At 41.4% G+C, this 14,026-nt stretch overlaps 1 protein-coding gene across 2 annotated transcripts in view; it reads right to left on the bottom strand.

The window, feature by feature from the left end:
- The window catches only part of BCL2 (BCL2 apoptosis regulator), a 139,549-nt gene extending 134,943 nt beyond the window's left edge, over positions 1–4,606 (bottom strand). For both annotated transcript variants that reach the window (XM_006122882.4, XM_075921375.1), the window contains exon 1: positions 3,355–4,606. In XM_006122882.4, the coding sequence (XP_006122944.2) occupies positions 3,355–3,921 (567 nt within the window). In that variant the 5' untranslated portion in view covers positions 3,922–4,606. The remainder of the gene's footprint in view (positions 1–3,354) is intronic.
- Between the last annotated feature and the right edge of the window lie 9,420 nt (positions 4,607–14,026).

The following is a 14,026-nucleotide window of genomic DNA, read 5'->3' as shown; positions in this document are numbered from 1 at the left end:
CACAACAAATATGGTTATTTCCAAAGGTACAACATTTAATATTCCCTAAATCAGACTCATAAGTAACTGTTCTCATCAGTATACCTGTTTTCAGGACAGAAGTTCTATAGCTAAAATAATGAGATTAAAAAAATTAAATTTAAGCCATTAACTGGACAATCAGAAAATAGACATTATACTGAATAGATAGGAGAACCTGGTCTTCCTTATTACTTTTGTAATTTGATTAATATGCTTTTGTCAAGTCACAGCACGTATTTTAGCATCCGATCCAGAGTGCAACTGTTTTAGTCATATTTATGTGTATCTGAAATGGCAAGGTAAAAATACAGCCTAATGTAGGCAGTTTGATTTGTGTTTTAAATCAACATAAACATGAAGACATCTAACAATTGTTAAAATTTGTAGTCCATAAATTAGATCCCTTCCTTTGTTTTCCTTATAAAATAATAAATGTAGGTCCTTTTAAAGCAATTTGCTGGTGTTTCAAAAAAATAAAAATCAGCTATTAAAGACAGTGACAGCCAAACTTTCAGACCTGCTATCAGAGGTGTACACTCACAAAAGTAGTAATTGCAAGCTGAGCAACTTGTTTGCTACTTAAAACAGGTTTGTGACTGATCATTTGACTCTTACAGTTTGTGATGCAGTCTTCATAAACAATACATTGTAGTATCACATCTTATCATGAAAGATCATAATAGTACAGATTGGACCATTACACTGTAAAGCAGAAGGCTGTAAAAATATGCATTTCATATGGCTATACCTGGTGCCAATGTAGTATTGAGATGTGATACACAGTTATGCTTAGAACACATAAAGTGTTCATATGTCTGCATGTGAGTAATTATTTATAGAGAGACATTCATTACACTGTACTAAGGGCATATGCTGGGTATGTTGTGAATAAGTACCAGGTTAAATAGAGTGCTTCCAGCACCTGGCAAGAAGTGTCATCACATTACAAATTATACCATGAAGTATGTTTTTCCTTTTGCACACTTTAAAAAACAAATTCTATGAGAAGTGCTATCTTGGATTTTTTCCATCTGAAATGAGGATCCTAACAGCTGCATTTGAAGCTTCATTTGTTAAGAGCCTAGAAATTGCTACCTATGCTATTAATCATGGGACTCAACTGGTGCAACCTATTTCACAGAAACACTTTCATTTGTATAAAGTGTCCTGATAATATACATATATAAAAGATATGCAAATTACCAATATATTCACACCACAATAAATGGTGTCACATACATCAGAAAAAAAAATCAGCAGTCCATACATGAAACTTCGATGACCATGCCAGTATTAAGAAGCATCTTTCTTTTTAAAAGGCTGTTAGTATTAGATATCTAGGTTATTATATCTCTAAATGTGAAGAATATGAATATGGTTGAGTCATTTGACCAAGAATTTTAATCTTTTTAAAGTTTTCATTTATATCCATTATTTATTTTTTAAATAGAAAATAGTATGCACACATAACAGTATTAGGGCTTGAGCCAAAGGCCACTGTAAGTCAGTGGAAGTCATTCCCTTAATGTTTGGCCTAATTTTTTAGATCTATAAAATTCTAAATGTTCTTTTCCCCTATGCACAGCATAAACAGCTGTTCCAAAGAATGCTAAAGACTCATTTTGAAAAATGTTATCTTTGAAGGCTATCCTTCAGGTCCATGTTGAGGGGCTGTCCTGCAACTTTTAAGCCATATTTATAACCTTCAAAACAAGCTGGGGGGTTTTCCACATTTCAGTCGATATCACTGTCTTAATCACTTGTCCTGAAGTTTAACTTCAGAAGTAGAACACAAACATGGTAGAATGCCACAAATGCCTGCTCTTCCTACTAATGTCAGTCCACACGTTTCCCAGTCCCTTGGATGTAAAACACCCTGTGCTGAGAACCATGGGAGAGAATGGAGGATCTCAATATTTGAATAGACACAGCCACTGTGGATAAGTGATATTTCAGCATCTATAATCTTTAAGTACAGTAACAATTTATATATAGTTTTAAAAATGAATTTCATAAGCAAAATGCAGTAAGCAACTTAAAATTGTACTATATAACAAATCTCTCTCTATAAATATGCCACCTAGCAGACGGAAGTAGGGCCTTTAGAATCCCAGAACTATTCTATTTTCTTCTTTAAAATGACTTATGACAGCCCCCAGACTCATACATTAAGTTTTCTGTTGCAATGAGTCTTTTGCTCCTTGGATTCACAAATGCATTAAGGCACATCATACAAGATTGGTTTTATGCATACTGCAGGAATGAAATGAATAAAAGGAGAAAGCATCTTTCAATTGACAAAACTATTATTTGAGACAGAAACAGATGAGATTTGATTGTATGGATGAAAATGGTAGATTTTCTTTGCCTGTGGTTGAATTATTCCCTTCTAAAACCACCTCAGCCAGAGTTTTGGTTTGTTTTTAATCCCTGGAATTCATAAAATACTTCTTGCCTTTGGAATACACCAGGTTAAAGTTTTGGTTTGTTTTTAATCCCTGGAATTCATAAAATACTTCTTGCCTTTGGAATACACCAGGTTATAATAAATAGCATGCACTCTCCAGAAAACTGTCAGAGAAAGTTCCTCCCCACACTTTATTCTGCCTAACCTGAAATTGATTCAACACAAGCACTAGAAAAAGACAATTTAAAAATATTACTTTTAGCGTATGCAGTAAAATCTTTCTAATATTTTTATGTTATAAACACCAGATGATGCTCAGTTTAAACACTGCTCCATCTGATGATCTGTAATATAGAGTTCTCCTGCTTACAGCATTCTTGACTAACATGAGCATATACACAAAACACACACGCTTTCCTTTTCCCTCAACCTCATTCAAGCATTAGGCTATAGCATCATTCCTAGATATGTCACTGCTTTTCTTTCCCACACTGCTCTGTGAATCCATTCTACCATAGCGCAACATATACATATGATTTCAATGGTTAAAGTACATTGAAACAGAATGGAGAACGCTCACTGCACCAGCCAACAAGAAAGTTTGTTTTCAGTGTGTGCACATACATGCATACACCTCTTACCCAAGCTTTTAGCAAAGGATGGGGAACTGTGACCACTCCCACACCAAAACTCTAACTCCTGCATGACATGACATTCCAGAAGCTCCACACCAACAACAGCTATGCTGATAAACACTATAGTAACACAGACCAAAACACTGCCTTGCATTATGTCAATTAAAGTATATTATGATATTCATATTCTGGTCTATATAGGTTGCTATACTGCTTGCATCACTATAGTATGTGACCACATTGATGGAAATTCTACCATAATTTACAGAGAAAGAAATACGGGACACTTACCCAACCTCCATTGTCCTGGATCCAGTTGTGCAAGTGTCTGTTCAGGTACTCAGTCATCCACACAGCAATACTGTCCACAAGAGGCGACATCTCCCGGTTGACACTCTCCACACACATCACGCCACCAAATTCAAAGAAGGCCACGATCCTTCCCCAGTTAATCCCATCTCGGAATAGCTCCTCCACCACCGCCACAAAGCGCCCCCTGGCCGTGAATGGGGTCAAGTGCAGCTGCCCAGACATCTGGGCAAAATCTCTGTGATAGCGGCGGGAAAATTCATCTCCGGCTTGGCACAGAGTCAAGTGAACAGCCTGTGGTGCTGAGCGCAGCCCATCACCAAGGGGCACATTACTAGCAGCAGCCGAACCAGGGGGTTCAGGCGGCAAAGACACCAGCCCAGCATGGTCAGATGGGGTCCCAGCAGCAGCAGGAGGAGAGAGACTTGAAGAAACTGGTCCTCTGTTTTCATTGGCAGCCCAATCATACCCCCTCTGTGACAGTTTGTAATGGATGTACTTCAACACTATCTCCCGGTTATCATAGCCTCTTCTCCCAGGATGAGCCATAATTTCCAACAAGGACGAAGGAGAGAGGAAGAAGAGGAGAAGAATGAACCCAAAAAAGTAAAGTAGCCAATAACAATAATACCAAAAATTATAATCCAGTTATTGTATTTGATGTGGTTTCATTCATGATGGTAGCTCTGAGGTCTCAGAGGTACTTTCGACTTCTCGGTTTGGATGCACGTGTATTTTATTTCCAGAAGCACATGTTTACTTATTATATACTTATTTTAGAAACATTTTCTTCTTGATGCTGAAATACATTTTTTTTAAAAAATATCTCATACTTATTCAAAACAAGGTGCATACGTTCCCCAAGGTGCTGAACAAGCACATGTGAATGAAGGAGTTGAAGAACATAGACTGCAAAAACTGCAATTCAAACTGATTTGTTCAACAGCCTTGGATGAATATTAATCCAATACACTTTAAACTAAAAAATCTCAACACTGTTTTTTTTTTAATTACACAATGTAAATTTGCTGTGAAAAGTACTTACTTGAACTATAAATATGTTCCTCTGTCAAGTTTCCTTTAAAAAAATCAGAAGTCTTCAGACACATTAAGTTCTGGCTGCTTTGATGCTTCACAAGATCAAATCACCAAGGGGACAGGAAAGGGACAAAAACAAAACCCTAAGGATTTCAAAAAATATTTCCCCGCCTTCTGTTAAACAGACCTCTCCAAAGACATGTCAAAGCTCAGAATATCCAGCCTCAGAGCCCAGGAAAAAGAACAACCCAAAACAAAAAACAAAATTGTGAAGAGCAGATGAAACACACCTTTGACTCCAAGCTCTTGCAGAAGTGCTGCTGTGCTTTCCCCTCCAGTGCAAGGTACAGACACATGCAATTGAATACATGTAGTTTCATTCAGAGGCTGATCCCTAGGTGCAGCCCAGCGCTCCCACACACACACGTACACCCACACACTCAAAAAGGGAGCATCAAAATTGTGGCGGTTGCCTGAACTCCCGGGAGCAAATGCCTTCCCAAAGCAGCTTTGTTTGTATAAAAAAGGAAGAAACCCCCACTGTGCAGAGGAGGGAAGAGGATGGGGGCGTGTGTGGAATATTATTCATACAAATTAGGACCGCAGCTAGGAAGTTGTTCCCCGCTCCCTTTTCCCGCCCCAGCACCGGCAGCCTTGTCAGCCGCCCGGCAGAGCAGCCCCCTAGTCTGTCTGCAGTGGTGCTGCTGGAGCGCCAGTCCGTTCCGCGTCGCTGTGGCGGCCGGGGAAGCACAGGCACAGCGCGGCGGCAAGAGGAGGAGGGAGGCGGAGCGGAGCCCAGTGGCGGGGAGGAGACGGGCCGGGAGAGGCCCGCGCAGGAGGGGCGGGATCCCGAGAGCTCCACCTCGCTGTTCATTCAAGAAACGGGGAAAGGAAGGAGGCGATCGGCGTATCCCTGGCGGGGCGGGCCACATGCCCCGTGCGTGGCCGGGAGCAGCCTGCCGGGCTGCCTGCATGCTCGGCCGGCCGGGGTGTATGGAGCGGGGCTCCCTGGGAAAGGGAGGCGGGAGCGGGAAACGCACCGGGTGGCTCCTTGCTGTGGGCCGGGGCTGCAGCCACGCAGGGCCAATGCTGCGCTGGGCGTCGCGGGCCTGCTCCCCGCCGGGCGGTGCAAAGCCAGGACCGCGCGCTGCTCGCGGCTTCCCCTTGGCGCCGGCGGGGGCGGAAGACGCAGGCGGCTCCGGGGAGGCTGCGGGAGGCGCTGCTGCCTGCGCTCTTACCCAAGGCCGGCCCGGGCGCCGCGCCGGGGAGACGAGCCAAACACAACCCCCCAAACCAGCGCCGAGGCCTGGTGCCGGCAGAGGTGGAAAGAGGCCGGGTTGATACCTAACCCGAAATCCCAGCCAGCCCTGTGATGAGTTATGGGCTAGACGCTTCCGGGGCATGGCAGTGAAAGAGCAACCTGAGCGCGCTCCAGCAATGCTCTTACTTTCTCACTGACACACTGAGCCGGGAGGTGCCCGACTATATCAGCTGCCAACTTTAGGGGGGGGGGGCTCACCTCACATTAAGTGCTGGACATTTCTTCCCTCACTCATTTTTGTGCTTTCCATTTGGAGGGGGAATGCATTGCTGAAACCATTTGGAGTGAAAAGCTCTGCTCGTGGTGTAGGGGAATCCCTTTTGATCCTCCCCACTCGTGAGGATTAAGGACTGTTGAGTGGCAAAGACTCCAGACACACCATTAAGCGAACCTGGAAAGGTAGCAAGATGAGAAACATTTTATTGCAGAAACACACGCTCAAAGAAAAACTTAAAAACAACAAATGGTCCGGTAGCATTTTAAATACTAACAAAACATGTAGATGGTCTCATGAGCTTTCCTGGGCACAGCCCACTTCTTCAGATAACCAGAGTGTTGGATGCCCAGAACAAAAATAAATAGGGGAGGGGGGGAGAAGGAAAAAATAGGAGAGGGGGAAAAACAAGAAGATATAGTGGGTATAAAAATATCAAGGGGAAAGCTCAGCTGGAATGTAACAGGAAAAACAGTCTATAAGCACTTAAAGACTGGATAGTCAAAAGAGGCAGATAAGAAAGATGACTTCTAAGTTAATGACATGTTCATTGACCTTTTTGGCCTTTTTCACTAGCCCATGTGGTTTTTCTTCATTACTCCTTTGAAAATATTTTGGGGGCTATCATCTTAGATCCCCTTTGTGCAAATCCTTGTTCCTGGTTATTGTGCTTATTACTCTAATAGTCCAAATCTACCATCCCAGTTAGCACCATGCTATATAGTAAAATGTCTTCTAGGGTCTGTCTGTCCTGATCCTGCAGGGATTTATACACTTGCTTAATCTTATGCACATGAATAGCTCCACTGAGATCTAGACTCTATAGGACTACCTATATATAAAGTTTAATGCATGCATAAATCTTTCCCAAATTGGGGTCTTAGTTTGTACACAGTGTAGATTCTTGGAGTGGGAGGGGGGCAAGATAAATAAAAAAAATTGAGAGCAAATTAATCTAGAGACTGATTCAACACACACTTAAGATTACAGGAATCCTGCTGGGAAATGGGGTAAAATGCACTAGTGAAAAATCAACACTACTATTTTCCCTTGTTTACACCAGGGCTGTGTCTACACTGCAGGCTTCTTGTGCAAGAATGACTGTTCTTGTTCAAAAACTTGCAGAGCATCCACACTACAAGCCCATTCTTGCACAAGAAAGTTTACAGTAGCTAGAAGAGAGGGCTTTTTGCGCAAGAGATGGAAACAGGGAACCTCTATGGCTAAAATGGCCAGCAGAGCTTTCTTGTGCAAGAGAGCATCCACACTGCCATAGACCCTCTTGCTCAAAAGCACATCTCTTGTGCAAAAGCACATGGCAGTGTGGATGCACCCTTGTGCAACAACTCAAAGCACATCTCTTGTGTAAAAGCCCATGGCAGTGTGGATGCGCTCTTGCGCAAGAACTTTTGCACAAGAACTCTTGTGCAAAAAGTTCTTGTGCAAAAAACCTGCAGTGTAGACATAGCCCAGGGGTTTATAGTACAGCTACACTGATGGCTGGACACCCATGGTTGAAATTAGAATAAATCTCCAGTGTACACAAGATCAAAGTTAAATGAGAGGTGAAGGTACTTGGCACATCTAAGTATCAGGTTGTTAGCGTGAAAGGACAGAAACAGATTGCTAGAATGTTTAAAATGTTATTCTAAAGGATTTTCCTGTATCAACGCAAAATCTCTGTAAATCCTGAAGAATTAAATGAAAGGTGTTAACTGGAATGTTACCAACTATAGATCTAGATGGGAAACATATTTGAAATTTAAGATGAGAATTTGCTTGAATCCACAATCCCCGTCCTTTATTGGACCAACTTTTACTGGTGAGAGAAACAGTCTTTTCAGCTTGCCAAGAGCTTGTCTTCAGGATTAAGAAACATACTTTGAGTGTAACAGCTAAATACAAAGTGAAGCAGATTGTTTAGCAGAGACAGTTAAGACATATTTCAAGGGACCATTCAAAGTGAAGTGGCTGGTTAATACTTTTCCAGTTGTGGGAATGAAAAACTGGGAGCAGCGAGGAAGGTTGTTAATGTGTTATAGATTGTTGTAATAAGCCAGGACTCCAGAGTTTATTTTTAACATGTAGAAAAGTTATGAATTTACGCTCCCAGGTTCATCTTTTGATAGTGTTGTGCAGGTTTCCTTTGAGGATGGAGTACTGATAAGTCAAATAGAGAACAATCACTTTGAGAAAAAAAATTCATTCACATTTTTCTAACTAAGCCATTGTAAATTCACTAATGAAAGTTTTCTTACCACTTGTTGCCACCTGGTGGTTGCTTCTCCTTTAAAACATTTTGAAGTCACTGTTAAAGTGCTACATTGTCCTGCATTTTGCTTCAACTACCCCAGACTAACACGGCTACATTTCTATCACTATGGTGCTTGAGAGTTATTTTAAAGAGGCAGTATCAACAACTTGTCAAGTTTTAAATGTAGTTTCAGTTGCTAGTCATGCCCCCGAGCACCTCCGCTAAGTTTTGGAGCTCTACAATTACTTTTTCCTTTATTCTCTCTGGAACTGACTATGTAAGAGGGACAATGATGACTATGTGCGAAGAGTGGTCAAATATACAACATAAACAGGAAAATACAGAAATTGTAGTTGCTTTAAACTCATTTTTAGACATTTGATAGCATCAAAGATGCTAAGTTAAACAAGTCAGACTGCTGGTGGTTTGTAAACTGTTGCATCACTTTAATGTTAGTGTTTTTCAAAATAAATACCTAAGAAGAAATATTATTATTTGGGAGAGCTAAGCAGTTGTGTTTTTATAGTCTGTAATTATCAACAAACCTTGAGAGCCCTACATCCTAAAATGTTAGCTAACGTGTTACAGCAGTCTAGTATAATTAAAAATCCCACTGATATGGATTCAAAACTTATTCAGATATAGAAGTTGGATGACTGCTGGAAAATTCTGTTCCATGGTACACCACATGATGAGTACATCTGCTAATTTCTTTTAGGATGAGAAGTGTCTTGTGTTTATTTATCTGAAAGAATTTTAAAAGGAAGCAGAGCATGTAGTAGGTCAAGTGAACTGAAGCCAAATGGACAATGGTAATGCAGAAAGAAGCAACTGCTAATGGGTTATAAAATGAAACCTTACTCCCCAATAGTTTTGTCATAAAGGGAATCATAATTTGTTAACAGTGCAGTTCCACTTATGGTATGAACAACTCCCAGCAGTGTTAGATGCTTCAGAGGTAAACACATCTGATCCCCATCTAAATGAAAACCTCCAACAGTTGAGCTGCCATAGGCAGCAGAGCTCAAGTAAAATTAAGCTACCCAACTTCAGCTACGTCAATTGTGTAACTTAAAGTCGAAATAGCTTAACTTGGCTTTAGGCACTGTCTACACAGCAGGAAGTTGAAAGAACACTCTTCCTTCGACATCCCTTATTCCTCATGAAATGAGGGTTGTCATGTCGGAATAAGAAGTCCTCCAACTCAACTTTATTTCAAAATAAAAGCTTGTAGTGTAGATACACTCTTTGTCACTTCAGAATGTCAGTTATTCTGAAATAACGCTGCTGTGTAGACATAACCCATAGGCTATGTCTAGACTGCAGGCTTCTTTCGAAAGAGGAACTTTCGAAAGAAGGCGTTCTTCCTCGTGAAATGAGGTTTACCGCCATCGAAAGAAAAGCCGCGTTCTTTCGAAATAATTTCGAAAGAACGCGGCTTGAGTCTGGACGCAGGGGAAGTTTTTTCCCGAAAAAACCCCTGAGTCTGGACACGGCCATAGTGATGAAGCATAGATCCCATTTCTAGCTGTAGTTGCAGACTACAGTCTCGGCTCTGTAAACAGTAACACGTACATGACTTCACTTATAAATCATCATAGTGAAGTCAATGGAACTAGTCAAGGAACTAAATTTATAAACATTATTTAGATGATTTCAGGAATGGGGACAACAAATGTTCTTAGCTCCTATCCAATATCCCAGGATATTTTTCTTTATAAGCCAAGACAAAAAAATCAAGAGTGAATAAATTATAGGAAAAAGTAAAACTTTATTGTTGTGACAGAAAAAGAGTGGTGATTTGGATACACGAGATATCCTGACATTTTCTTGCAAACAAACGTGTTTTTAAGGAACAAGACACAAAAAGTGAGACCCGCATTGTTCCATGGCATCTGCTACTAAAATTAGTTGCTTTTGCTAAAGCAAAATATAGAAATAGGCCAACTACAAGCAATCACAGAAGTTAACTGATATAAAATAGATGAGAGAATACCTCAGAAATTAGAGAAAACATGAGTAAACGGCATAAAGAAATGGCTAAGATTCATTGTAGAATGAGATTTGTAGTACAGGAGGTGGTTACTTAGTTGTGCGATGCTGATCTAGAAAATAGAGATAGGAGAAAATGTAAAAATGATGGAATCCTGGGAGGAAAGAAATGTTCACAGTATTTCAGTATATTTTGTGTGAGGAGCTAAACAGACCTCGCTACATGACAAGAATACACTGAGGGAATATAAAGTTAACAATAAAATTAACTTCATAACTAACTTAAAATATGTATGAGAATTTTTCTCTTCAGAGTGGAATGAGTTAACAATGAGATACTGATATTTCAAGTCCAGGATCTAGATGTCACGCCATAAATAAATATAGACTCAGGTGGGGCACTCCTTTAAAGATTTTTTTTATTTTTAAAAAGAAAATGTTCAATTAGAGCTTGAAAAGAAGGGATCTTAATGCTGGAAGTAACTGAGATTGAGTTTAAATTGAGAGCAGTATGAAAAACAAGATTAATTAAAATATGGAAAATCCAGAAAAGTGTTTGTTTATAAGGAGTAAGTCACAGGAAACAAAAGTTGTGACTTGAAGAACAATGAATTGGACTCTTTGTTAAAAAACAAAAAGTCCTCCAAACTTAAATTGGATGTGTTTAAGGTTTTTTTCTCCCCTCTATCAGACACATTAGGTTTCTCTGTGTAAAAGACATTTTTAACACTGCATTATGAGGGAGTGGCATTTTAATAGGATTAAAGTTATGAGTGGGCAGCAACTATGAAGTCAGTTTAAGTTTCACAAGTTTTAAAATTGTTTTAACATCATGTTTCTTGATTGCTGTTTGGGAGTTAGGGATTTGGGGATAGAGGGAAAGAAGAGGTTTCAGTAATGATAAAACAGGAGTTAAAGTTTCTATGAGAAAAACGGTATGGATTTGTGGAATGCAAGATATTACAGTGAGGGACAAACATCTAGAAATTTAGGATTTTTCATAGAATGTGGGATAAATAAATTACAATACATTTTTCACTGTAGCTCTTCTAGGTAGCATTGTGATGTGTGTTTTCTATAAAATATTAGCCCTGCACTGACTTCTACAGATATTTAACTTTAAGCATGTGAATTGTTCCACTGAAGTTAATTGAGCTAATCATGTGAGTAATGTTTCTGACAAGTAAGTAGGAATGGGACTGAAAGAGCATCAAGAGAAACTGGAACATCCAAGTAAGAGCATGGTGTAAGAGGAAGGCTAAAACATTATGTACAAGGCCATTCTAGAAGAAACACTAGTTAGTAACAGACATTTATGGAGCAGAAAGTAGTAACTGCAAATCATGTGACTGATTTGGCAGTCAGGGAAAGAAACAAGTAATTTAATACAACTAGTTGACAATTGTACCAGTTTGAAGTCTCCCCCTAAAATTATGAGATACTGACATTTACTATGAGCCCAGTAATTTGCAAATAGATATGAAATGTTGATTCATATAAAATGATTCCTGAGAGTGGTGGGAGGAGGGGAGGGGAGAAAGCAGAACTTTAAAGAAAAAAAATGTGTAAGTTGACTTGAAACTTACATCCAATTGGAGAAAAGGACTAGAACCAAAATTTAAAAAAAAATTCCACTAACTTTAGGGGACTTTCTTTTGGGTGCCCAATTTGAGCCTCATTTCCAAAAGTGCTGCAAACCCTGGCTCCCAAATGACAGTTAATGACCGTTCAAAAAAAATATAGTGGTGTATGCAGACCGAAAAGATTTCTTACAAACTTCCTACAATTACTAACTACAAGAATACTCAGGCTGTTGTCAGATCACTTTCCTCTGCCAATTAACTAAATAGTGCCATGGTGTCTGGAGTGGCTCAAAACTGTGGCTAGGTCTACACTGCCATGTTAAATTGGAAAAAAAACATAATTTGCAGTACACAAATTGTGTATCTTTTTCCAATTTACTTTACAAAAAGGCTCTTTTGATATTTGGTACATCTACATGGTGCCAAATGTCAAAAGAAAATGCTCTTTCGTCCCTTATTCCTCTTAGAACGAAGTTTACAGGGATGGCAAAAGAGCGCATCTGCTTTTTCAAGAAAAAAAAACACGTTTCTTGGATGCGGTGTCGCTTTGCCAGGATACCTCCAGTATCCCAAAAAAGCAATGCAGTTTAGAAGTAGCCTGCGAGTGCCTCTGTCAGGTCAATCTGACCTGACAGATTCACCATCTTGCTTGCCAGCACATAGGTAAGTAGCTCCCTGCCCCACACCCTGTCCCCTCTCCCTGCCCTTGGCCACAGCAGGGGGGGGGCGCGCAGAGGGGGGCAGGAAGAGGAGGAGAAAAAAAGGCCCCTGGCAGCTGGGGAAGTTTGGCGGGAGGGGGAGCTTGCAGGGAAGAGAACAGGCCCCTGGTGGCTGGGAGGAACCTGGGGGAAAAAAGAACAGGTCCCTGACAGGGGAAGAGAGGGAGATAGGGGGAAATAATATGCTCCTGGTGGGCTGGGAAGGACCCTCTGCCCTGAGTCCTTCCTCACCCCAATCCTCATTCTTGCACCCCCAGACTCCTACACCTCCTCCCCCACATCCGCAAGACCCTGCCCTGAAGGACCTGGGCAACAATGGGTAAGCCTGCTAGTAAACCAGTGAATCACACCACATCAGATTGCTCCCAGTCCCAAGGACTAGCTGCTTAGTCAGATCTCACCCCAAAGACAACACTGGCAGCCAGTTCTTTAGTAAATTATATTTTCCACAGTTTATTAGCTAAGAAAAAGAAATGAGAGAGTGGTAAAACAGATAAAACACATTAGCAGGTAAGTCAAAGTCTGTAAATCCAAAATGGTATTGGAGATACAGTAATCTTCCAGTTTCCCAATTTTTTTTTCAGGGCTACCCAGAGTAATTCTAGGTCAGGACTTCCCATCTTCTCATTGGGGGAGGGGCAGCCGGCGGAAGCAGAGCTGGCCAGGGGGTAGGCGGCTGTCCGGGACATCAGGAGGAGGAGTAGGGGAGAAGCGGCGGCTGGAAGCAGGGCTTGCCTGGGGCATCGGGACTGTCCGGGAGAGATTGGGGGTGCGGCGGAAGCAGGGCTGCCGGGGGGTGCGAGCTTGGGGGTAGGGAGCTGGCTGGGGAAGATGTGGGGAGGGGGAGAAGAAGTGGCCGCTGGAAGCAGGGCTGGATGTGGGCAGTGGGGCTGGCCAAGGGAGATTGGGAGGAGAAGTAGGGGAGAACTGGCTGTCCAGGAGGGGGTTGGGGGAAGTGGAGCTGGCCGGAGACACAGTGGGGGGAGCGAATCAGCCGGTGGGGAGCGGGACTGACCCGGCCATATGAAGATATCGGGCCGCAAAGCACAAGTGAGTCCAGCCCAGGGATTCTAGTGTGCTCTCCCCCACCCCACCCCACCCCAAACTGTCAGGTAGTTGCAAAATGGCTGGCTGGTAGACACACTCATGAAGTCTGAGCACATTTACCAGCCAGGCAGTTCAAAACTACAAACTGATACATCTAGTAATAATAAAACTTAGCTAATGAGAAAATACCAGCCATGTTATATGTCTGGTATTTTCTCAGTTTGTTTTTTGTGTGTGTATATTTTTGGGCTGCAAAAAACAGTACAGAAAAAAAAGGGTTCCAACTAAAGTAAAGTCTGGGAAACCCTGGTCTAACCAGTTTTCTGTCTTCACTCCATTTATCCAATCCATATTCCTTAACTTGCTGGTAAGAATATTGTGAGTGGCCATATCAAAAGCTTTGCTAAAGCTGGCACTGGGGGCTTTGGGAGGACCAGAAACAACTTATTTGAATATACATCATTTGATTCATGAATATGCAAATAA

This window comes from Pelodiscus sinensis, chromosome 2 (genome assembly GCF_049634645.1).
Source record: "Pelodiscus sinensis isolate JC-2024 chromosome 2, ASM4963464v1, whole genome shotgun sequence".
NCBI classification, from domain to species: domain Eukaryota; kingdom Metazoa; phylum Chordata; order Testudines; family Trionychidae; genus Pelodiscus; species Pelodiscus sinensis.
The sequence above is the reverse complement of the archived record's forward strand: the minus strand, read 5'-3'. Positions and strand labels throughout refer to the sequence as shown.